This window comes from Ovis canadensis, chromosome 15, assembly GCF_042477335.2.
Source record: "Ovis canadensis isolate MfBH-ARS-UI-01 breed Bighorn chromosome 15, ARS-UI_OviCan_v2, whole genome shotgun sequence".
In the NCBI taxonomy this organism is placed as follows: Eukaryota; Metazoa; Chordata; class Mammalia; order Artiodactyla; family Bovidae; genus Ovis; species Ovis canadensis.
In genome coordinates this window covers 55929018-55952824 of record NC_091259.1, presented here as the reverse complement: position 1 = coordinate 55952824, position 23807 = coordinate 55929018, and the positions used below count along the sequence as shown (strand labels likewise).

Sequence of the window (23807 nt, the reverse complement as noted above, 5' to 3'; positions counted from 1 at the left end):
TCAGAATTTGAAAAGGCATGTGAGTCAAAGCACCCCAACGATGAAATCAACAGGCAGAATTTAACAGCTCAGACTGCCAATTCCTATAGCCCAATAACCAAGTTTTCAGTAATAAAATGTGAGGACACAGAAAAAAAATCATCGATCCTGAGACTTTATTTTACTCCACCTTCCCCACTGACTTTGAGAACATGCCAAACTCACTTTAGATACTTGCTCACTCCTGCTGATCATGAATCCTTAATACTCAGCTCAGTGACCTGTATCTGCTAACTGCTCAGTAATGCATTTTCACTACCCTGATTCCCACAAGGGCTCACTGTGAACTGTGATATAGTTCACCAGACAAAGTAGCTGACACTTCCCACCCTAACCCCATCCATATATTCCTTTCTGGGGCACTTTTCCGTCCTGTGGGAGAAAAGAAAAACAGGTTCAATTCAGAAATCACAGAACATTGCCCCCTTTCAGAAAGGTTTAGTATTACAGTCATAAAAGCAAGAGTAGGGTCCAGGCAGATTATTCTAGTGAACCAACAGGGGTCATGAGAAGATAAAAAAATAATAACTCCAAGTTGCAGAGTCTGACAGACTTGTAGGAGACAAAGAGGAGCCTATATTATTTTCTTTCTGTGATCTGATCCCTGAAAAGGAAGTCATGTACTTCCTTCCACAAGCTAATTCTGAATAATTAGTACATTATTCTACAGTTATACACATATGAATATAGAAATGATCCCTGGCCTTGAAGAGTTCAATGTGTTATTCTTCAGCCTCTTGTTTCTTATCATTCCATACATAACTCCTTAGGGATATAATTACATTTTCTGGCTTGAACCCTTGTACAGTGTGTTGACCCACAAATCTATAGTAAAATCTAGTGGCTACACTTTACTTGGAAGGGCTTCCCTGGTGGCTCAGAGGTTAAAGCATTTGCCTGGTATGAGGGAGACCTAGGTTCGATCCCTGGGTTGGGAAGACCCCCTGGAGAAGGAAATGGCAACCCACTCTAGTACTCTTGCCTGGAGAATCCCATGGAGGGAGGAGCCTGGTAGGCTACCGTCCACGGGGTCACAAAGAGTTGGACACGACTGAGCGACTTCACTTCACTTCACACTTTACTTGGAACTCAGTGTTTTAATCTTATCTGAATGATAGTCAAGATATGCTAGTTTGGTTTAAAAAACAGCAACAACAAATGTGCATTTTTTTCCCCAGAAAATTGCTTTGTCTCCATAATTCCTCACCTTGTGAACAGCTTCACCGTCTATCCAATAGCTTAATGCAAAAATCAATCTTAGAAATTTGGGATTAAAATATACACACTGCTGTATATATAATAGGTAACCAACAAGGACCGACAGGGAGCCACACTAAATATCTTGTAATAACCTATAATGGAGGGGAATGTAAAAAAAGAATATATACATAAAACATACGTATGTGTGTGTATATTTATATATATGGGCTTCCCTGGTGGCTCACATGGTAAAGAATCTGCCTGCAATGCAGGAGAGCTGGGTTTTATCCCTGGGTTGGGAAGATCCCCTGGAGAAGGGCATGGCAACCCTCTCCAGTATTCTTTCCTGGAGAATCCTCATGTACATAGGAGCCTAGTGGGCTACAGTCTATGGGGTTGCCAAGAGTTGGACATGATTGAGAGACTAAGCACAGAACAGCACAGCACAGCAAACACACACACACACACACACACATATATATACATATATATAGCTGAATCACTTTGCTGTATATATGAAACACAGCATTGTAAATTAACTATATTCCAACAAAAATTTTAAATAGAAAAATCAATTTCAGATTCCTCCTTCTTCCTTCCTCCAACATGCTGCAGTCAGTGGGCCTAATCATTCCATCTTAGCAACTTGTTTTATCAGTTCCTTCATATTTTCACTCTACTGCTTTAGTTTAGTTTCATCTGGACTGTTTCAATAGTCGTTGATCTTGATTTCAGCATTGGGCATTTCCACGTCCCCAACTATCCAGCCACGCTCGCATCTATCCAAAATACAAATAACTGCATTTCCCATTGCCTTTGAGAGAATAAAATCAAACCCCATGGAACAGATTAATCGGGCTTCCCAGGTGGCGCTAGTGGTAAAGAATCTGTCTGCCAATGCAGGAGACATAAGAGATGAGGGTTTGATCCCTGGGTCGGGAAGATCCCCTGGAGGAGGGTATGGCAACCCACTCCAGTATTCTTGCCTGGAAAATCCCATGGACAGAGAACCCTCATGGACTACAGTGCCTACATAGGGTTGCAAAAATTCGGACACAACTGAAGGGACTTAGCACACACACACAATAGGAAATAGATGCTGCTGCTGCTGCTAAGTTGCTTCAGTCGTGTCTGACTCTGTGTGACCCCATAGACGGCAGCCCACCAGGCTCCCCCGTCCCTGGGATTCTCCAGGCAAGAACACTGGGGTGGGTTGCCATTTCCTTCTCCAATGCATGAAAGTGAAAGTGAAAGTGAAGCCACTCGGTCATGTCCGACTCTTCATGACCCCATGGACTGCAGCCCACCAGGCTCCTCCGCCCATGGGATTTTCCAGGCAAGAGTTCTGGAGTGGGGTGCCATTGTCTTCTCCAGGAAATAGATGAACAGATATATTATAGGACAACAGCTATTCATTACCTGATCTGCCAGTTAATTTTAGGCAAACAAATGTAAATTGGGGTTCTCAGAGTTTCTTTGTAAAGCAGATATTTCACCTTTCACTAACTTCTCTGTGATAAATTGAATTTCAAGTGCAAAAATCAAATCTATAAAGTCATATGAAGATATCTTTTTAAGGGTTGGGGTGAGCGGATTGGGCTTAAATAAAGTAGAGATTCAAAAATGTAGAATAGGGTGAAGGAAATAAGAAAGATCAAGGAAAACTTGTTAGGAGAACTTGAAAGATAGACATTCTAAAAGCAGCAGTGTAACTTCTACCTTGAAATTCTGGAATAGCTATTCTCAAAAGAAAAACAATTCAGAAAAAGAAAACGCAAGTTGTATTTAATGGAATGTTATAAACTCTTTGGTTTATTAATCCTCACGTTTTAAAAAAAGCTTTCAATGAAATGAATTTTGAGCTAATTCTTGAGCTAGATATCATCATTCTTTTGAATCTATTCCTTGCTAGATACTAGTCTTCTTTAATATCAAGGCTCTCTTGAACTATCTTTTTGGCTTTTTGCTCTGTTCCTTCAAGGTACTTTCCCTGGAAATATGTTTCTTCAGTGGGGTCCTTTGCATATCAGCTCACATTTCTCTTCTTACTCGTATTTTTCATCTCTTAATTTTACCTTGTCTTCCAAATAGATGTCATTAAGAGTGAGAGTAAAAGATCTGGCTATATGTCATGATTTACTTATCCTTAATTTCCACCTACACTTTGTCTTCAATTTCAGGTTGAGAAAACCAATTATTAACAAATTCACTGTCTTCTATCTATACTCAATAGAATCTAGTTAAGCAATTTTCCTCCAAATTAAAGCAATAATTAGACATTTAATTTCCCTGGATTTAGGCATTGTCTGTCACCTCCAGACCTCTTCAACCTGATCAGTGCAGCCAGGTGATCTTTTCTTACATAACATTTAGACACTGAAAATATTTCATTCCCAACTACACCCTACCATCTCTCTCTCTTTCACACACACACATACACACACAAAACTCCTTAATGATTTCCCAACAATGTCAAGACAATTCAATGAGGAAAGAATATGTCCTTGAGACAACAGGCTATCCACACTCAAAAGAATAAAACAGAACCTCTATCTCACACAGTAAAAATGAACTTAAAATAGCTCATAGCTCTAAGTGTAAGAGGTAAATTATAAAATCTTTAGAAAAAAATATAGGAGAAAGTCTTCATGACTTTGGGTTAGGCAAAAACTTCACAGACATGACATCAAACGTACAAGTGACAAAAAAAACGGATTTCATCAAAATTAAAAATCTAATCTTCAAAGGATGCAATCAAGAAAATGAAAAGACTACCCTTAGAATGGTAGAAGATATTTACAAATCACAGAACTCATAAAGGACTTGTATTTAGAATATATGAAAATCTCAGAAAAAGACAAATAACCCAATTTAAAAAAAGATCAAGGACATGAATAGACATTTCTCAAAAAAGGTACACAGATAGTAAAGTGTATGAAACGATGATAAACACTATTAGTCCTCGAAAGTGAAAGAAAGAAAGTGAAGTCGCTCAGTCGTGTCCGACTGTTTGCGACCCTGTGGACTGTAGCCTACCAGGCTCCTCCACCCATGGGGTTCTCCAGGCAAGAATACTGGAGTGTATTGCCATTTCCTTCTCCAGGGTATCTTCACTGGAGTTGGTTGCCATTTCCTTCTCCAGGGGATCTTCCCGACCAGGGATCGAACCCGGGTCTCCCACATTGGAAGTAGATGCTTTAACCTCTGAGCCACCAGGGAATGCAAATTAAAATAAGATGAGATAGCACTTCACACAAAGTAAGTTATTATAAGAGAAAACAAAACATATAATAACAAGTACAGGCAAAGATGTGGAGAAACTGGAACCCTTCTTACAAAGCTGGTGGGAATGCAAAATATTAGAATCACTTTGGGAAACAGCCCGGAATTTCTTCACAAAAGTAAATACATGGTCCAGCAATTCTATTCTTAGGTATATACCCTAGAGAAATAAAAAGCCTATGTTTATTTAAAAAAAATTGTACAAGAAAATTCATAAACACGTTATTCACAATAGCCAAAAAGTAAAAACAATCCAAATGTCTAAAAACTGATGGATGAACAAAATGTGAAAAACCCATCCAATAGAGTATTACTCAGGCGTCAAAGGAATAAAATACTCACACAAGATACAACATGGATGAACCTAGAAAATATTATGTTGAATCACAGAGCCCTCTGCTCTGACTTTTATCTGGATACCCTCATAGGTCCAGGCCCTCCTTCCCTAACTGCCTTCCCAAGTCAGTTTCCTTGGGGCAGAAAGTTTAGCCTTTCTTTTCTTCTCAAATTGCTGTGCTCTTAAACCCCTACAGTTGAAGTTCCTGAAGCTTCATGAAGCTTGCTTGTATTCCTAAGGACTTAAGAGGAAACATTTACAGTCTTTCAGTTATATCAATTAAAATTAGATACAAAGTTATATCTGTAATACAAGTTCCAACTATATTCGTAATTTTAAATTGATAAACTTTAATGATCTTTTTGCAAAGCATGCCATTATAACGCCAAATTGTTATCTTTCCTTATTCGTATAACGTTATAAATACTTTTACTCAGATATTTTAATTGATATTTTAATACGGAGTACAGGTATGAGTATACTAACACTGACATGAGGTCAGGAAGCCAAACTGAAGACAATCTACGAGTACCATCCCTGGCCTTCAGGAGTTGGCCGAGGCCTCACCGTTTGCGGTTCAACGGGTAAGCGGAACCGCCTTCTTGAAGCTGGATGCGGCCTTGGAGCGCAGGACCCAACGCGGCGCTGGACAAATCAGCAGCATCTCCTCCCCCCGGCCCCGCCCCCGCCCCTTTCCCCCCGAGCCTTTCTGCCTCGGTGGCGGCGGCAGCAGCTGTAAATCCTCGGCTCTGATCCAAGTCACAGATTGCAGGTTGGTGAGCGAATCCATTTTCCGGCCAGCCGCCGCTGTCCCCACTAGTGTTCAGAGTTTGACCCGTCCTACAGGTTGTTTGGGGGTGTTCGCGGGTTGAGGCCGACTGAGGGAGACCTCTGCAGTTTTGAGATGACTCAAGTTCAGGAAGGGAGTTAAGGAAGAGACACCTTTGGAGCTGGGAGTAGCCTGTGTAAAGGTGGTGATAATGAAACCCTGATTCTGGAAGCTAAAGGATGTCGGGGAGTCACCTCTGAAAGTCCTGTTAGGGAATGACGTTGGGGAGTAACTGCCGACCTGGGGACTGGCTTGGATCCAAAGGTCAGCAGCCCCTCCCCCCATCTCCAGCTTTCCTGCTCCGGGAAGTGAGCACCGTTTATCCTGCCCCCGCCCCCACCCCTCCGCCCCTGAGGCCCTGACTCCACCCTGAGCGAGCTGGGGGATGAGCCTTCCGGACGCACTCAGTCCGACCTGCGGGCTGCGTGCAATTTCCCCGTAGCGGGCAAGGCGGCGCCCCGCTGAGCTCAGGCGAAAAGACCTTTTCGTGAGCATTGTCTGTTCTTCAGAGACTATTTTAAAAGCCTTTCGTTTGCCTTGACTATCTGAAGCCTCTAGGTGCCCTTCACCCGGAGATGTTTGCCCGCTGTGGCTGGACCACTTACTGTCACTTGAAGTGACAGGGCTGTAGAAGAAATGGGGTCCCTTACCTTGTGGGGCTCATGATACAGATAATTTATCTTTATTTCTTTCTCATCCTCACTGCGAATGAGCTCAGCGAGATTAGAGACAGCGTTTAATCTGTCAATGAAGAGAGAAATGTATGGTTAGGAGCATAGGAGCTGTGGCCAGAGTGCCTGGGCTTTTCTGGTGTCATTTGGGCTGCATTGAGCAGTAGCCGTTGGTGAAGGGCCTAATGGGGTGTGGGCAGGGCTCACTCAAACCCTTATAACTGAATGTTAGCAGAGTCAGCCTTGGCCACTTAGACCCAACCTGTGTGCCCCCTACCTGTTGCTTGAGCTTCAGCTTCTCTCTGTATAATGGACAGCATGGTATTTACATTCTAGAGTTTTGGTGAGGTTTAAGTGAGGCAGAAGTTTAAATACAGGAGAGCGCCTGAAAAAGTCGTAAATACTCAAAATATTAATCAAACTCAATGCCTACCTTAGAAAAGTACGAAATCAAAATTTTGGACAGAATACGGATTTCCTGACTTTTACTCTGAAAGCCGTTTTAATATCGAGTTGTGAGCTTTCATTCTAAGAGATGTTTCAGATCTAAGTATCAGTTCATTCTCTGCTCTTCCCTACCCACCTTCACCCCTTTCTATTTTGCACCCTAAACTGCAATTACCTGGGAAGAAAGCAAAGCTTCTGAGGACTTAATGTGCATACGAATCGCCTGAGATCTTATAAAAACGCAGATACCGAATTGATCTCTCTGAGGCCCAGAAATTCTGGATTCCAGTGAGGCAAGTTAGCAGACCACTTGACCATTTTCTGGAGGCTGCTTCTAATGTAATTGGTCCCACCCAGTCCTGGATTTGGCTTCTTTCATTTGCTAATTTGGGCTTCCCGGGTGTTCCTAGTGGTGAAGAACTGCCTGTCAATGCAGGAGAGACATAAGAGATGTGGATTCAATCCCTGGGTGGGGAAGATCCCCTGGTGGAGGGCACGGCAATCCACTCCATTATTCTTGCCTGGAGAATTCTCACGGACAGAGGAGCCTGGCAAGCTACAGTTCATGGGGTCCTAAAGAGTTGGACCAGACTGTAGGACTTTCACTTTCATGTGCTAATTTGATCTTCTGAGCTCTTCCCCTTAGGCTCTGGTATCTGCTCTCACACAGTGGGACTCATTTTTCTGCCACCCACACTGCTCTTGAGACATGGGACTCTGTTGGCTTTTCTTGTGTCATCTGGGCTGCATTGAGCAGTAGCCATTGGTGAAGGGCCTAATGGCATGTGGGCAGGGCTCACTCAAACCCTTATAACTGAATGTTAGCTGAGTCTGTTTTCTTCCTTTCCCCAGGTTCAACTTCATGACAAGAGACGTCAACTCTTACATAATCTTTTCTGTTCAAGAATCTTACTCTGCCTTGAATATCTCAAGTAGAGCATTAGATGGAAAAGTTATATAGAATTATAGGGCCACATACATAATTTAAATTTTTCTGTTGGCTTCATTAAAACATTAGAAGAAATTGACTTTAATATATTTAACGTCATGCTCCTCAAATATATTTAGACAATGTAATCAATATTTTAAAATCCATTAATGAAATGTTTTAAATTATTTTTTCTTACCAAATCTTTCCTACCAGATTATTTGCTTCTTACCAAATCTTCAATGTGTATTTTATACTTAAAACATCTGATTTTCAACTAGCCACATCTCAAGTGCTCAGTAGCCACATGTGACTACCATGCTTGATGACACATTTCTAATTTGTGTTCAGAAGATCAGAAAATTAAGCCTCAGTTTTTCTCATTGCATTTCTTCTATTTTTTGTTAGATCTACTGAGTTGTCATTTACATTTAATAAGTTGGCAATTTGAAGCCTACAATTCCATCAGGTTTGACCATATATAGTTGTCCAAACAACACAGTCATAATATATATAGGGGATTTCCATCATCCTCCATACTTTTTTGTATCCCTTTGTAATTCATCCCCTTCTGGCAGCCCGGGGCCCTGGTATCCACTAGTCTGTTCTCAAATAGTAGACTTTTTTGTCATTTTTAGGATTTCATATAAATGAAATCATACAGCACCTTATCCTTGCTGTCTAGTTTCTTTCATTTTGCATAATTCTTTTGAGATTTATTTTGTTGTATATATCAGTGCGCCCATTTTATTGTTTGGTAATATCCACTCAGGTCATGGTTTCAGCTCACTAGATCCCTAGCAATGCCTTGTACTCACCTTACTTATCTCACAGATTGCTTTCTTGGTCTGGGGCACTTTCTCAGGCTCTTCTGTAAAGGCTTGTTACTGTCAGGCAACTTGATATTTTTTTAATCCTATTAGGCCCTCAAGAGGGGAAAATTGATGTCAATTACAGGACCTGTCACCAGATTCAGTGGGTCCACCACTTAGGGTACATAGCCAATGGACCACCAACTACTGATTAAAGTAGAAGTTTCTTACTTGTGACAAGTAAGGAGACAGGGAGAAGCTCTCAAAAACTGTCTTTCTGAACAGCAGGATCAGGGAAGTTTTGTGTCTGAGGTACATGGCTATTCATGAAATGGCAACAAAAATGGAAAGCAAACAGGTGCTTGGTGGTTTGCTCACACTGTGGTTATCTTGTTGATTGGAATGCACTGTAACCTTTGTGAACCATCTGGTATTTGGAACTTTTTGCATCTTTTTGCAATGGTTAGTTTCTGCAAAACAAAGCATACCTTGGTTTAACTCCATCAGTTCCCTGCTGCTGCCTAGCTAACAGATTTTGTTTTCTTAAATTTTGCCCACACTGAGCATGTTGTACACAGTGTACATCCACCTTTGCTGGGGGCCAGTCAAGAGAGAATTATATTTGCTCTCAGTCAGGCTATGGCCTACCTTGTACATGAGGGTCACAGCTGGAATCAGAGGTAGTGTACCTTCAAGTAGGCAGTGCCTCTGTCAGCTGGCTCTTCTTTGGTGACCCAAACTAGACTCCTAGGCCCATTCCTGTATAGGCAACGGGAACGTGTGGTTTCCAATGAGTGATTCAATGTTGGAATACTATAAATAAATACTTTTAGATTTCTTTAAATTTATGTGATTTAAGACAACAGTAATATAATTTAATGACTGAAAACTTTCAAGAATGAGAAGATATTTTTCAATGAGGACATCTATATTAATTAAGCACAGACAAAAAAATAAAGTTAGGGTCAGTTCCAATATCTTGAGTTGTCTCATCAGAGAAGCTACTAGCTTCCCTAATTAACCCTTATGTGAAGCATGGGAAAATGACTGGGCTAGGTCCAGCTTTCTCACCTTGTCCTTCAGTTCAGTTCAGTCACTCAGTCGTGTCCGACTCTTTATGAGCCCATGAATCGCAGTACGCCAGGCCTCGCTGTCATCACCAACTCCTGGAAATGCCATCTTATTAAATCTTGTAAATGACTTGAGATAGTGGATTTTTTACCCCCTAGGTCCAAAAGTAGGAGGAAGATATGAAAAGGGTGAGAAAGTGATGCATTCATCCTTATAACAAATACTTATATAGAGCTACCCATTCATCAGATTTTGCTGTATCCCTGTTCCTGGTAAAAATATCAAAGAGGCTCTTTTCCTCGTGGTAGTAGGGCAGAGCACTAAAGATCGGCAAGCAATGGTGGTATAAATGTAGTGACAGCCAGTTTTTACTGAGACTCTTCTACACAGGCTCAGGTAATTTATGACAAGTGTGCTGTAAGGGAGGACTTGTCATCAGCAATTCACAAAATCACATCTCAGATCAGGAATTACCCCAGTGTTCCAGACCCAGAGACAGACAAATTCAGGATTCAGAGCTGCATCTGTGTTACCCCAGTGGGCAGTGCCCTCTCTTCTCATCTCACGCTGTCAGGGAAAAGGAAGCATGGAGTCCCAGGGATGTGCCGTGAGGAATGAAGCAGAGCAGGGCTGGAGAAGGAGCCTGCAGATAGCTTAGGAAGTGCTGTAGGATGCTTTCAAACATCAGAAGAAGGGAGCTATCAGTTGCTGAATCAGTACAGCTGAAAAATGAGACAAGCAGCAGTCAGGAGTGGGTAGAAACAACCTGAGCCACTTTGTGATCTGAGTGTCTTTGCAGGTAGTGTGTGGGGGTAGGGGTGCATAAAGGAAACATTCTCTTCTTTTAAGGACCAGACAACTGAGTTTTGGATTTGCATAAAACTAGATTATAACCTTTGCTTCATCAGTTATTCATTCCGAGACCTTTGGTAATTGAATATCTTTTTAAGAAGTTCACTTTTCACATTTGTTAAAAAAAAAAAAGTGTTACTACATTTATCTGATTGAGTTATTATGGGATTAGATTCAGCCATTGCCTCTCACATAAAAAGCAATCAAAAAATGGTCTCTATGATTATTTTTTGTTTTCCACTATCCCTTGCAACAAATAACTTCATGAATACATACTTGCTTGCATTAATAATTGTCTTTGCTATGTGTTCAAAAGAGGATGTGTTTCCTGCTCACAGTCTGAGTGGTACACTTCCTTGTACGGGATTTATTTCAATCATCCCTATCTCCCCATATCAACTACAGCACCCTGCTTGACTCAGGTCTTTTCCCATAGCTGCCTTGTGTAAAAGCTGTGGAGTTGGGAGAGCTCTGAACCAAAAGTCACAAGATAGCCTCTCCCTCTTTTTTTTTTTCCTGTCATATAATTTTTTTAAATTGAGATACAGTTCATATACCATAAAATTCACCCTTTCAAGGTATACAAATAAGTATTTTTCTTTAAATCACCAAGGTGTTCACTAGCACCACTGTCTAATTCCAGAATATTTTCATTACCTCCCCAAAGTGATTCCAAATGCATTAGTAGGCATCCTCTATTCCCCGTCCCACCACCTCTTGGCAACCACTAATCTACTCCATATTGTTTTTAAATTTTACTTATTTATGCTGCACTGGGTCTTCATTGCTTTTGCGTGGGCTTTCTCTAGTTGCAGCAAGTGAGGGTTACTCTTCGTTTTGGTGTGCTTCTCACTGTGGTGACGCCTCTTGTTGCGGAGCGCAGGCTCTTAGGTGCGTGGGCTTTGGAAGTTGCAGCATACGAGCTCAGCTGTGGCGTGTGATCTCTAGGGCACAGGCCCAGTAGTTGTGGCACATGGACTTTGCTCCACTGCATGTATAATCTTCCTGGACCAGGGACCGAACCTATGTCTCCTGCATTGTCAGGTGGATTCTCATCTACTGTGCCACCAAGGAAGTCCTAGACATTGCTTATAAAAAGGGTTCTATAATATGTGATCTTGTGTATTTGGTTTTACTCACCTAGCATGTTTTCACAGCTCATCCATGTTATTAAAGGTATCAATTCTTCATTCCTCTTTTTCCTCCATTTTTATCTTTTTCTCCTATCAGTGATTCTGAAATACTTTCCCCCAAATGCTATAAGACCGCTGTCCCAAACATCCCACCTGCATACTTCTGCCTAGGTCTGCTCTTAATGAGTTAATTATCCTATCCCTAGACCATATGTGACGTCAACTGCCCACCTGTCTCTTCCTCTCCCATTCACATGGGCCCCGTAAGCCTCCTGCTAGAGTTTTGGACAGCCCTGGTAAAGTCTTGTCCCCAAAGCTCCAGGTCAGTGCTGGACTTTGAGCACCCTTAAGACTATCTTTGCAGTCCATGGGGTCACAAAGAGTTGGACACGACTGAGCGACTAAACTGAACTGAACACCATCTTTCCTGGAGAAGGAAATTGCAATCCACTCAGTATTCTTGCCTGGAGAATTCCATGGACAAAAGAGCCTGGCAGGCTACAGTCCATGGGGTCGCAAAGAGTCAGACATAACTAAGCGCTAACACACACACACCATCTTTGGGGTTAAAGTTACAAGATTGAGGATGGAACTTTGAACTAGGACTCGACATGAGAAGTGTTGCTGGCTCTGTGATTTATAAGCTGTGTGATTTTTATAAAGTCACTTAGTTTCTCTGCTTATCAAAAGGCCAAAAAATAATTTATTCATAGTTTTCCTATGAGGGATAAAGCAGGGGAATATGGTTTTGAAATCACTGCTGGTTATAAAAGTGTTGGTTGTAAAGATGTGACATCATCTTATTGTGGTCATTGTGATTTCTTTGGGTTTTTCTGGGAAAGTGACCATGAGAGATGAAAGGGCTCTGTGTAAAGCTCTGTTAGAAGGTGGTTGTGTCTTCCCAATAAATGATAACCTTTGAATTGGAGATTAGGTCCTGGAGAGCCGTGCCAACATGATGGCAAAGAGAGGTGAAAAAGCTGCTGAGAAAGATCTAATCATCTATGGAGAGATGAGGAGATTCTGGTTTTCTTCATCGAAAGTTGAGGACCTGTGTGTCAGGCACTGAACTCATTCAGTAATAAGCAAAACAGTCTCTGATCTCATGGAGCTTATATTCCAGTGGGAGGATTCAGACAAAGATGCGTATTGTTGTTTAGTTGCTTGGTCATGTCTGATTCTTTGTGACTCCATGAACTGTAACCCACCAGACTCCTCTGTCCATGGGATTTTCAGGCAAGAACACTGAAGGGGGTTGCCATTTCCTTCTCCAGGGGATCTTCCTGACCCAGGAACTTGCATCTCCTTCATTGGCAGGCAGGTTCTTTATCACTGAGCCACCAGGGAAGCTCCCTAAGGAAATGTATTAGGTGGTGATAAAAAGAAAAATAAAGTCATTGAGTATATGAAAAGTGATGGTGTGGGTGGCTGTGCCTTCACTAGGCTTGATAGAGGAAACCCTTCTGGTAAGGAAACATGTAGGGAGAAAGTTGAAAGAAGTCAGAGAGTCATGTGGCTATCAGGGTGAAGGGGCTTCCTTGCAGTAGGAACAGCAAGTGCAAACATCCCGAGGGAGCAGCATGTTCTGGTGCTTTGAACACTGAGGATGTGTGTCAGTGGGCTGAGAAAAGGTTAACCAGATTGTGACTCACCCAAGTCCACTTCTTTCCAGGATCTCATTGTCCCTTTATCCAGTGAGTAAAAGGAAATTGTTTTGTTGCTATAATGAGGGTGCAAATTGATGTCTAATGTGAGGCAGGGGCAAAGAACATGTTTGAAGTTAGAATGAGAAGTTCCCATTACCCCAGTGCTTGACCTCTTTATCCAGAACAGTCAGCCTCCCTTTGTCTCCCTCATTTCTTACCCTGAACCCTTTTTTGTTTTCCCATCTACCCAGGATTCCAAACGCAAGAAGTACCTTAGAAGTCAGGGCTGAGCAGGCAGAGACCAGGAAAGTGGCTACAATGACTTCAGCAGTCCTGGTGGACATCCAAGATGAAGTGACCTGCCCCATCTGCCTGGAGCTCCTGACCGAACCCCTGAGCATAGACTGTGGACACAGCTTCTGCCAAGCCTGCATCACCGCAAACAACAAGGAGTCCGTGCCTGGCCAAGAGGGCCAGAGCAGGTGTCCCGTGTGCCAGACCAGATACTGGCTTGGGAACCTGCGGCCCAATCGGCACCTGGCCAACATAGCCGAGAGGCTCAGGGAGGTGGTGTTGGGCTCAGGGAAGCAGCTGAAGGTGATTCTTTGTGCGCATCATGGAGAGAAACTCCAGCTTTTCTGTGAAGAGGATGGGAAGCTCATTTGCTGGCTTTGCGAACGGTCTCAGGAGCACCGTGGTCACCACACATTCCTCATGGAGGAGATAGCCCAGGAGTACCAGGTGGGTGCCCAGGCAGGAACAGGCTGCTTGGTAGATTTTAACTTTACCATTTACCTAGAGGGTGAACCTAGAAAAAGCCCTTCTGACCAAGAGCAGAGACCGTCTCTGTCTTGCTTACCACAATCGGCTCTGCATGAGTAGAGACTGCTGAAGAAGGCCAGCAGGGGGCTAGACTGGGTGAGTTCAGGGGATATATTGGCAGTGAGAGTAAAGAACTTAAAGTGATTCCTGGTCAGGTGGTTCCCCCGCAGAAAAGACAATGTGCCTATTCTCACTGGTTTCCATCCCTTATTTGTAAAAGGTAACTTTGACCTTCTTGGTTTTTCATTCCAGGGCTGGCATCTCCTGAGGTCAGCGTAATCTCTCCCCTATTCATTCCATGTCTCGGCACTGAGACAGTTTGGCACTTGACCCTACTTGACTTGATGTGTTTCTTCCAGGAGAAGTTCCAGGAGTCTCTGAAGAAGCTGAGGCAAGAGCAGCAGGAAGCTGAGAAATTAACAGCTGTTATCAGAGAGAAGAGGACATCCTGGAAGGTAAGAGATTCTTCTGAAGGTGTCCTGGAACAGAAATCAAGCCAGGGCATGGGAGCTGAAGGCAAAGGAGACCCGGTTTTATCTGTTCCCCAGTTTGGCTAGATAAGCTTCCTTTTGCCCATTTCTTCACTGCAAGCCTTCCAAACAAGCGTATTGTTCTTGGTGCAGAGTAAGGGGGAGAGAAAGGGGAATAGAAATGAACATATCAAAGGGAATTTAGGTTTCTGAAGATAATCATATGGGAAAATAACCATAGTCATTGGCAGCCCTTAATTAAGAATTCTGGACCTTGTTCTATAGTTTCAAAAGTTGGAAAAATAGGTCAGGCACAGGCCAGTCATTCTTATATCAATATTGAAAACTGGAAGAGGAGGCTGATGCCTAGTCCTGACAGGCCAGGAAAGGTGTTTAGAATCTGAACCACCCCCAGGAATCAAAGTCTCTGTCTTAGAAGCCTAGATAAGGCAGCCTGGGGCCAGTGGCCTGAGAAGAGCTGAAAGGAGAACAGAAAGAACGAGCAGGTTCTGCAGGGCCTACTCCCTCATTTGTTCCTCCAACCCAATGAGACCTTCCAGGAAAGCAGTGCAGAGCCTGCCTCCCTTCACCCCTCCATCCCTTATACAGGAGACCCTCAGCTCAGCAGACTAGCTGCCTCTTTCTTTTCCATGTTCCTTAAGAATCAGGTGGAACCTGAGAGACACAGGATCCAGAAACAATTTGATCAGTTGAGGAGCATCCTGGACAAAGAGGAGCAGCGACAGCTGAAGAAGCTGGAGGAAGAGGAGAGGAGGGGGCTGAACATCATAGCAGAAGCTGAGGTAGAGCTGGTCCAGCAGAGCCAGTCCCTGAGAGAGCTCATCTCAGACCTGGAGCGCCGTTGTCAGGGGTCAGCAACAGAGCTCCTGCAGGTAAGAATGGGAAAGGGGCCAAGACCAAGAGAAAATAACTCTCCTTCCCTTCTGGGACTCCTATCCTGGTAAAGGAAAGAAAAAATTTCCTTTGATCATATATCGTGTCTTCGCTATTTAGACAGTTCAAGGTTTATCCATGGATAAAGCACAGGATAATTAAAAGTACAAATGCTAAGGTTTGTCTCATATTTCCTATGTATAAAGAATACTCCAAAAGTTAAGTTAATACTATGTCAAAGATCTTGTATAGTGAGTGATATTTTATAGCATCATTTCTCAGTCTTGGTACTATTGACCTCTGATGCTGTGTTGGGATTGGTCAGGTTCCTTTCACCCAGATTAGTCACAGGCATACACAACCAAACTCAAGTACTTTAGAGATTTTTTTATATAATCACCAACTCTTCTTTGCTGTGACTCTGTTCTATAGGACAGAATCATTGAACATGTTATAATAGGAGTTCAAACAGAGCTTTTGAGGAACAAAGAAAGAACTCTGGTTTCTGTGTGTATATAGACTGGGAGAGTGCAAGCTGTCAAATCCAGAAATCCGATAGAGAAATTTGAACTGAGATGGAAATCTGAGTGGCTATTTCTTCATAGAGTGAATAGTGTGACTGTTAAGTTGAAGCAGGATGTACCTTGAGACATTCTGAAACCTTCAGCCTATTCCTTATTTTCTGTTTGGTTTCTTGCTTTCCTCTTGCTGTCTTTCCTAGTGGAATAATTATTTCTTTACTTATTCTTGGGCCCTAGTATTGAGGTCAGTTCAGTTCAGTCACTCAGCCGTGTCCGACTCTTTGCAACCCAAATACACCAAGCCTCCTTGTCCATCGCCAACTTCCAGAGTTTACTGAAACTCACGTCCATTGAGTCAGTGATGCCATCCAACCATGTCATCCTCTGTCGTCCCCTTCTCTTTCTGCCTTCAATCTTTCCCAGCATCAGGGATCAGGGTCTTTTCAAATAAATCAGTTCTTCACATCAGGTGGCCAAAGTATTGGAGTTTTAGCTTCAGAATCAGTCCTTCCAATGAACACCCAGGACTGATCTCCTTTAGGATGGACTGGTTGGATCTCCTTGCAGTCCATAGTTCAAAAGTATCAGTTCTTTGGTGCTCACCTTTCTTTATAGTCCAACTCTCACATCCATACATGACTACTGGAAAAACCATAGCTTTGACTAGGCAGACCTTTGTTGTCAAAGTAATGTCTCTGCTTTTTAATATACTGTCTAGGTTGATCATAACTTCTTCCAAGGAGCAAGTGTCTTTTAATTTCATGGCTGCAGTCACCATCTGCAGTGATTTTGGAGCCCAAGAAAATAAAGTCAACCACTGTTTCCCTATCTATTTGCCATGAAGTGATGGGACCAGATGCCATGATCTTAGATTTCTGAATGTTGAGCTTTAAGCCAACTTTTTCACTCTTCTCTTTCACTTTCATCAACAGGCTCCTTAGTTCTTCTTCATTTTCTGCCATAAGGGTGGTGTCATCTGCATATCTGAGGTTCTTGATATTTCTCCTGGCAATCTTGATTCCAGCTTGTGCTTCTTCCAGCCCAGCGTTTCTCATGATGTACTCTGCATAGAAGTTAAATAAGCAGGGTGATAATATACAGCCTTGACATACTCCTTTTCCTATTTGGAACCAGTCTGTTGTTTCTTGTCCAGTTCTAACTGTTGCTTCCTGACCTGCATGCAGGCTTCTCAAGGGGCAGATCAAGAGGTCTAGTATTCCCATCTCTTTCAGATTTTTTCCACAGTTTGTTGTGGTCTACACAGTCAAAGGCTTTGTCATCGTCAATAAAACAGAAGTAGATGTTCTACTGGAACTGTCTTGCTTTTTCAATGATCCAACGGATGTTGGCAATTTGATCTCTGGTTCCTCTGCCTATTCTAAATCCAGCTTGAACATCTGGAAATTCATGGTTCATGTACTGCTAAAGCCTGGCTTGGATAATTTTGAGTATTACTTTACTAGCATGTGAGATGAGTATGATTATGTGGTAGTTTGAGCATTCTTTGGCATTGCCTTTCTTTGGGATTGGAATGAAAACTGACCTTTTCCAGTCCTGTGGCCACTGCTGAGTTTTCCAAATTTTCTGGCATATTGAATGTAGCACTCTCACAGCATCATCTTTTAGGATTTGAAATAGCTAGAATTCCATCACCTCCACTATCTGTAAAATTTTCTGGCATATTGAATGTAGTACTTTCACAGCATCATCTTTTAGGATTTGAAATAACTAGAATTCCATCACCTCCACTATCTGTGTTCATATTGGGATCATGGGTTAGTTCATATTGGGGTCATGGGGTGGTTATTTTCCACCACTTGGAGCTTTTCCTCATTCACTGCTTCTGGTTTCATGTCTTTAGCTTATTCTTCTTGCTTTTTTCTTCATCTTTTATGTTTGGTTGCCCTAATGCTTACCTCTAACCCCGCTTATTCTAACCCCTTTACAAGTGTCCTCAAACTGGAAACATTGCTTCATAAGTACAAATGGATAATCAGTTTGTTTAATTGTTAGTTGAGGCCCCTGCTCGACTCTTCTACCCAGAACACCCAATGGTCATTTTGACGAGAGTGTTACCTTAGTCAGTTTTCGCAGAACTTGCCCATCACAAACACTTCCTCCTCCTCTTTTCCGTATCTGTTTAACACTGTTGCCCGTGAAGATTTGACAGCTGGACACATACCTGCAGCTTTCAAGTTTCAAAATGTGAACCCTGAGAATAAAGCTAAGCTAAGAGGAAAAGGCACGGAGTGGCACCCTGACGTGATCATTTGAGTGTCTTATTATAAGTATGCCTTAAGATTAGTACAGCCTTGGGACTCCCCTGGTAGTCCAGTGGTAAAGACTCCTTGCTTCCACTGCAGGGGGTGCAGGTTCAATCCCTGGTCAAGGAACTTAAGATCCCACATGCAGTGTGATATGGCCAAAAAAAAAATTTTTTTTACAAACCTGAATCTACATCTGCCACTTTATATATCCAAGCCAGTTTTAGTTGTGTTTTTACAAGATACAACCAAAAATAGCTTCACTACTATGAAAATAGTTATTCTTGTATTGCACAGATCAAACCATTGGCCTTTTCTTCTACTGAATTGAAATGTATAGAGCAGAAGTTAGGAAGGTTATTTAAGAGGCCCTGAGATGAGAGTTGGACTGTGAAGAAGGCTGAGCGCCGAAGAATTGATTCTTTTGAACTGTGGTGTTGGAGAAGACTCTTGAGAGTCCCTTGGACTGCAAGGAGATCCAACCAGTCCGTTCTGAAGGAGATCAACCCTGGGATTTCTTTGGAAGGAATGATGCTGAAGCTGAAACTCCAGTACTTTGACCACCTCATGCGAAGAGTTGACTCATTGGAAAAGACTGTGATGCTGGGAGGGATTGGGGGCAGGAGGAGAAGGGGACAACAGAGGATGAGATGGCTGGATGGCATCACGGACTCGATGGACGTGAGTCTGAGTGAACTCTGGGAGTTGGTGATGGACGGGGAGGCCTGGCATGCTGCAATTCATGGGGTCTCAAAGAGTCACACACGATTGAGCGACTGAACTGAACTGAACTGAGATAATTCTACTCAAATGAATCAGGCAGTGGTAGTGATGATAAGAGCAGTGGCTAAAAGAAGTTGAGGGTATTAAATGGACTACTTTGGTCTAAGATGGGATGTTGGGGTGAATATCAGTTTTTAGGACAGTACTTTGTCTACCTTTGGTGACTGAATGCTGCTGTCATTGAAAAAGATGGAAAGTAACAGAAGAGGCTTTATGGTTGCAGAAAAAGTAAGTTTTCTTTCAGACAACTTGAAATTGTGATTCCTGTGGCTTATGTTGTTGTTCTAGTCACTAAGTCATATCTGACTCTTTGTGACCCCATGGACTGTAGCCTGCCAGGCTTCTCTGTCCATGGGATTTCCCAGGCAGGAATACTGGAATGGTTTGCCATTTCCTTTCTCAAGGGGTCTTCTTGACCCAGGGGATTGAACCCGCATCTCCTGCATTGGCAGGTAGATTCTTTACCACTGAGTCACTAGGGAAGCCTGTATCTCATGTACTGGGGTATATAAAAGAAATGTGAGCATCACCAACAGGCGTGTGTGTTGAAATCAAGAAAAATACAAAGTCAGCAAAGCAACATAGAGGGTTAGGGGAGGTGGGATTTGAGAACCAGCCGCATTTAAGGTCTTGTATCCTCAGCAACCTGAATGTAAGCATCTGGATCACAGAAATTAGGACTTAGTCATGTAAGAGCATCTAGGACCAGGCACAGTGCCTGGCAAATAATAGATGATGTACATATATAACATCACACACATACACACACATTTATAAAAATAAATGCACAATGGCATGGGTCGAATCATTTCCTGATACGCCTGGATTGGGCCTCAGGGAGAGTCTGCTTTGAGTTCTTGCATCTGCTTTGTGGCCTCCTATTGGATCATCTCTATCCCCAACATACCGTGGGGTGGTGAGGGTGGGATGATAGACATGGATGTGGCTGTAGTAGAGGACAAGGTCTATAGCTCCTTGTCTTAACCTCTCTCTTTCTCTTCTAGGATGTGAGTGATGTTGCAAAAAGGTATGTATAGAACATGAGGTGGTTCCCTTGGGTTGACAAAAGATCCCTATACCCTGTTAGGAGGGTTAGGAGGCTCCTATAGTAGTTATCTTACAGTCAATGAGAAAGGAAAAAAAAGTCACCAGGCAGGGAAGATTTAGGACTGTGGTGTCTTGAATTGCTTAGCATGAGAATTTGGGGTCCTCCAGAATAAAGGGAATGGCTTGGTTTCTATGTTAGGAGAAATTGGGTTGCAGTAGGTCACAAATTGAGGACGGTGGTGTCCTTAATCAAGGGTTCCAGTATCACTGACTCACCTTGTACCTTGTGATAGAACAAACTTCTGTATGCTTGCTTCCAGCCCTGATTCCAGTACTTTATAGCTACCTAAAAATACACAGCGATTTTCTTTGCCCATATACTTTTATTAGAGGGAAATGTCCCATTTGCATTTTTTTTTCAGGGTTCAGGAATCAACTCTAGGGACCTCTGCTCAAGTTTCCCTTTCTCTCTTGGCTTTAGAACAATCCATACCTTGCTACCAAGTTTTCCTCAGACTAGCATTTCTCAGTTACAATAAAAACATAGACTGAGGTCTTGAAAAAGGTGGCTTTGGCCCCGGAACAAGAACATACTTTGTATCACATACTGTAGAATTTCGTTCTTCAAGGCGACCCCTAAAGTTGCCCACATACCTGGTACCTTGAGGCTCCTGTGGACATGTGACCTGTGGAGCCTGTCGTCCCTTTGGAAGTTTTCACTCTCAGTCCGGGATGAGGACATTTCCTTTCTCCAACTGAGGTAACATTCCCAGAGACTAAGGGACTGTTCTGAAGGTCTTTCTCCCTAGGCATCTGTAAGACATTAAGACGTAAACCACAGACTCTTCAGAGGGAACCCCTTGTCTGATAACTGTGAAAGCCCCAATAGCAGGTCCTGATGTCCTGCTTGTCCACACAGATACCTGTAGACTCTCTAAGAAGTCACTGATGTTTTAAATATTTTGTGTCTCTTTTAGAGGTAGCAAAAAATTTCCCAGCCATTATTTTATTTAATATTATACAGTCTCTGGGCTTCCCAGGTGGCTCAAGAGGTAAAGAATCTGTCTGCCAGTGCAGAAGATGTGGAGTCAATCCCTGGGTCAGGAAGGTTCTCGAAGGAGGAAATGGCAACCCACTCCAGTGCTCTTGCCTGCAGAATCCCATGGACAGAGGAGCGTGGCGGGCTGCAGTCCATGGGGTTGCAGAGTCGGACACGACTTAGTGACTTAGCATGCATTCAGTCTCTAGGATGCAAAGAAGGAAAAATTGCTGTGTTTCACAAAACAACAAACCGGACAAAGAAACCGAAATGAGGCTTTGCGGGATAAATCCTATCAACTTTTAAAAAAATTGTTGTATAGTTGAATCAAAAGAGTATATTAGTTTAAGACATAGTGAGACAATATTTTTATACATTATATTCCATTTAAAGTTAATATAAAATATTGGCCATATTCCCCATTCTGTACAAAAGATACATGCACCCCAGTATTCATTGCAGCACTGTTTACAATAGCCAAGATGTGGAAGCATTCTAAGTGTTCATCAACAGTTGACTGAATAAAGATGTGATGTAGATATTAATAGATAGAGATAGATACAGAGACAGATAGAAATACTACTTTTGTGACTCTGTGCTCAGTCGTGTCCAACTCTGTGCAACCCCATGGACTGTAGTCCGCCAGGCTCCTCTGTCCATGGGATACTGGAGCAGGTTGCCATGATCTCCTCCAGGGGATCTTCCCAACCCAGGAATCAAACCTGTGTTTGTTGCATCTCCTGCATTGGCAGGCAGATTCTTTACTACTAGTGCCACCTGGGAAACCCAGATATAGGTACTACACAGTCATTAAAAAAAGCATGAAAATCTTATCAACATGTACACATATGGTGAGAAGCTAGTTTTTAGTCCAGGTCTTCTGGCTCCTATGCCGGAGCTCTTTGCAGAATGATGCTAATTTTCTTCAGGAAAGAATGTTGAAGTTCACCAGTGGGCCTGGGACACAGGAATTAGAGGCACCCAAGTTTAGTAGTGTTGGAGTTTCATAATATCTTTTCTCTCTAGGAGTGAGTTCTGGACCCTGAGGAAGCCAGAGGCTCTCCCCACCAAGCTGAAGAGTATGTTTCGAGCTCCAGATCTGAAAAAGATGCTTCGAGTGTTTAGAGGTGAGGAGTTTCAGGGAACAGAGTTTGGATGGGGGATCATGGTGGTAGGAGGAAATGAAGAGAATGGAGGGCGTGCTTGGTATGTGGGAACAGTGGCAGAGGGAGCGACACAGTATGCTGAGGAAGACGCGGTTCACTTAGAAGGGGAATGAAGTGGCCAGTTCACAACCGTAGAGAATTCCCTGACACTCCCCTCACCCAGGGGACGGCAGACTTGAGACTGCTGGTGTGATTGACTCTTTGTCGTTACAGAGCTGACAGATGTCCAGAGCTACTGGGGTAAGTAGAAACTGCGGCCTCTTTAAGCTGACGTGTGCTTATCCTCCCCGCTCATAGCCACACACACTCTCAGATATGCGGTGTCACCATTCCCCCCACCACCCAGCTCCATTTCCTCCCACTCATAACCTGTGTTTCTTCTTCTCAGAATCATAAGACCGTGTACCCATCCTCTGCTGATGCTATACTTTTCTCCCACAGTGGACGTGACCCTGAATCCACACACGGCTAATTTAAATCTTGTCCTGTCTAAGAACCGGAGGCAGGTGCGATTTGTGGGCGCTCAGCTGTCCGGGTCTCATCTGGAAGAGCATTACGGCTGTGGTGTCCTGGGCTCTCAGCACTTCTCCTCAGGGAAGCATTACTGGGAGGTAGATGTGGCCAAGAAGACTGACTGGATCCTGGGGGTGTGCAGTGATTCAGTGGGACCTGCTTTCTCTTTCAACCAGTTTGCAAACAATCGGAATGTTTACTCCCGATACCAGCCTCAAAGTGGGTACTGGGTGATTGGATTACATCACAAGCATGAATACAGAGCCTACGAGGAATCGTCCACTTCCCTGCTGTTATCCATGACAGTGCCCCCTCGCCGAGTTGGGGTGTTCTTAGACTATGACGCAGGCACAGTCTCCTTTTACAATGTCACCAACCATGGCTTCCCCATCTACACCTTCTCTAAGTATTACTTTCCTACAACCCTTTGTCCGTATTTTAATCCTTGCAACTGTGTGTTCCCCATGACTCTGCGTCGCCCAAGCTCTTAAACATTCTGAGTTGATACCTTGTACTCCAAGTCTCTCCTGCATCTCAGTTTATCCTTTCGTTCCTGTTGACCATTTGGTGAAGATTTTTCTTTGTTGATGCAGTATTAGAAAATACTCTTCTATCTGATGTCAGTTTATGTACTGAATGGAAAATTTTCAACATATATTGTGTCTATAATTATTGAGATAATTACATGTCACTTTTATTCTGTCACTGAGTATATTGATATGTTTTCGTTTTTAAAACCAACACACATTTCTGGAATAAACCACTATTATTCATAAGCAATACTGGATTTGTCTTTGCTCGTATGTTGTTTAGGTTTTGCTTTCATCTCTGTTTATAAAATAAATTGACCTGTAACTTTATATTCCTGTAACATTGTTGTCAGCTTTTATAAAATGCAATATATGAGCATAGAAATCGCTGGGTTTCTTCTGTAAGTATATATAAAATTGAGTGCTAAAATCCACTGAGTGTTTTTGTGTGTGTGTAAGTATATAAGATTGAGTGCTAAAACGTTAATTTTGGTAGTTTTAAATTCAATCT

General features: G+C 42.7%; 1 protein-coding gene across 1 annotated transcript; it reads left to right on the top strand.

Annotated features, from left to right (window-relative positions):
• The first annotated feature begins 5450 nt into the window (after nt 1–5450).
• On the top strand, nt 5451–23726 carry LOC138421310 (tripartite motif-containing protein 6-like). Its single transcript, XM_069555443.1, has 8 exons — nt 5451–5630; nt 13499–13988; nt 14429–14524; nt 15202–15432; nt 20006–20028; nt 22114–22214; nt 22467–22493; nt 22695–23726. The coding sequence occupies exons 2-8, from the start codon at nt 13566–13568 to the stop codon at nt 23255–23257; spliced, it is 1464 nt and encodes a 487-aa protein (XP_069411544.1). The 5' UTR covers nt 5451–5630; nt 13499–13565; the 3' UTR covers nt 23258–23726.
• The last annotated feature ends 81 nt before the right edge of the window (nt 23727–23807 follow it).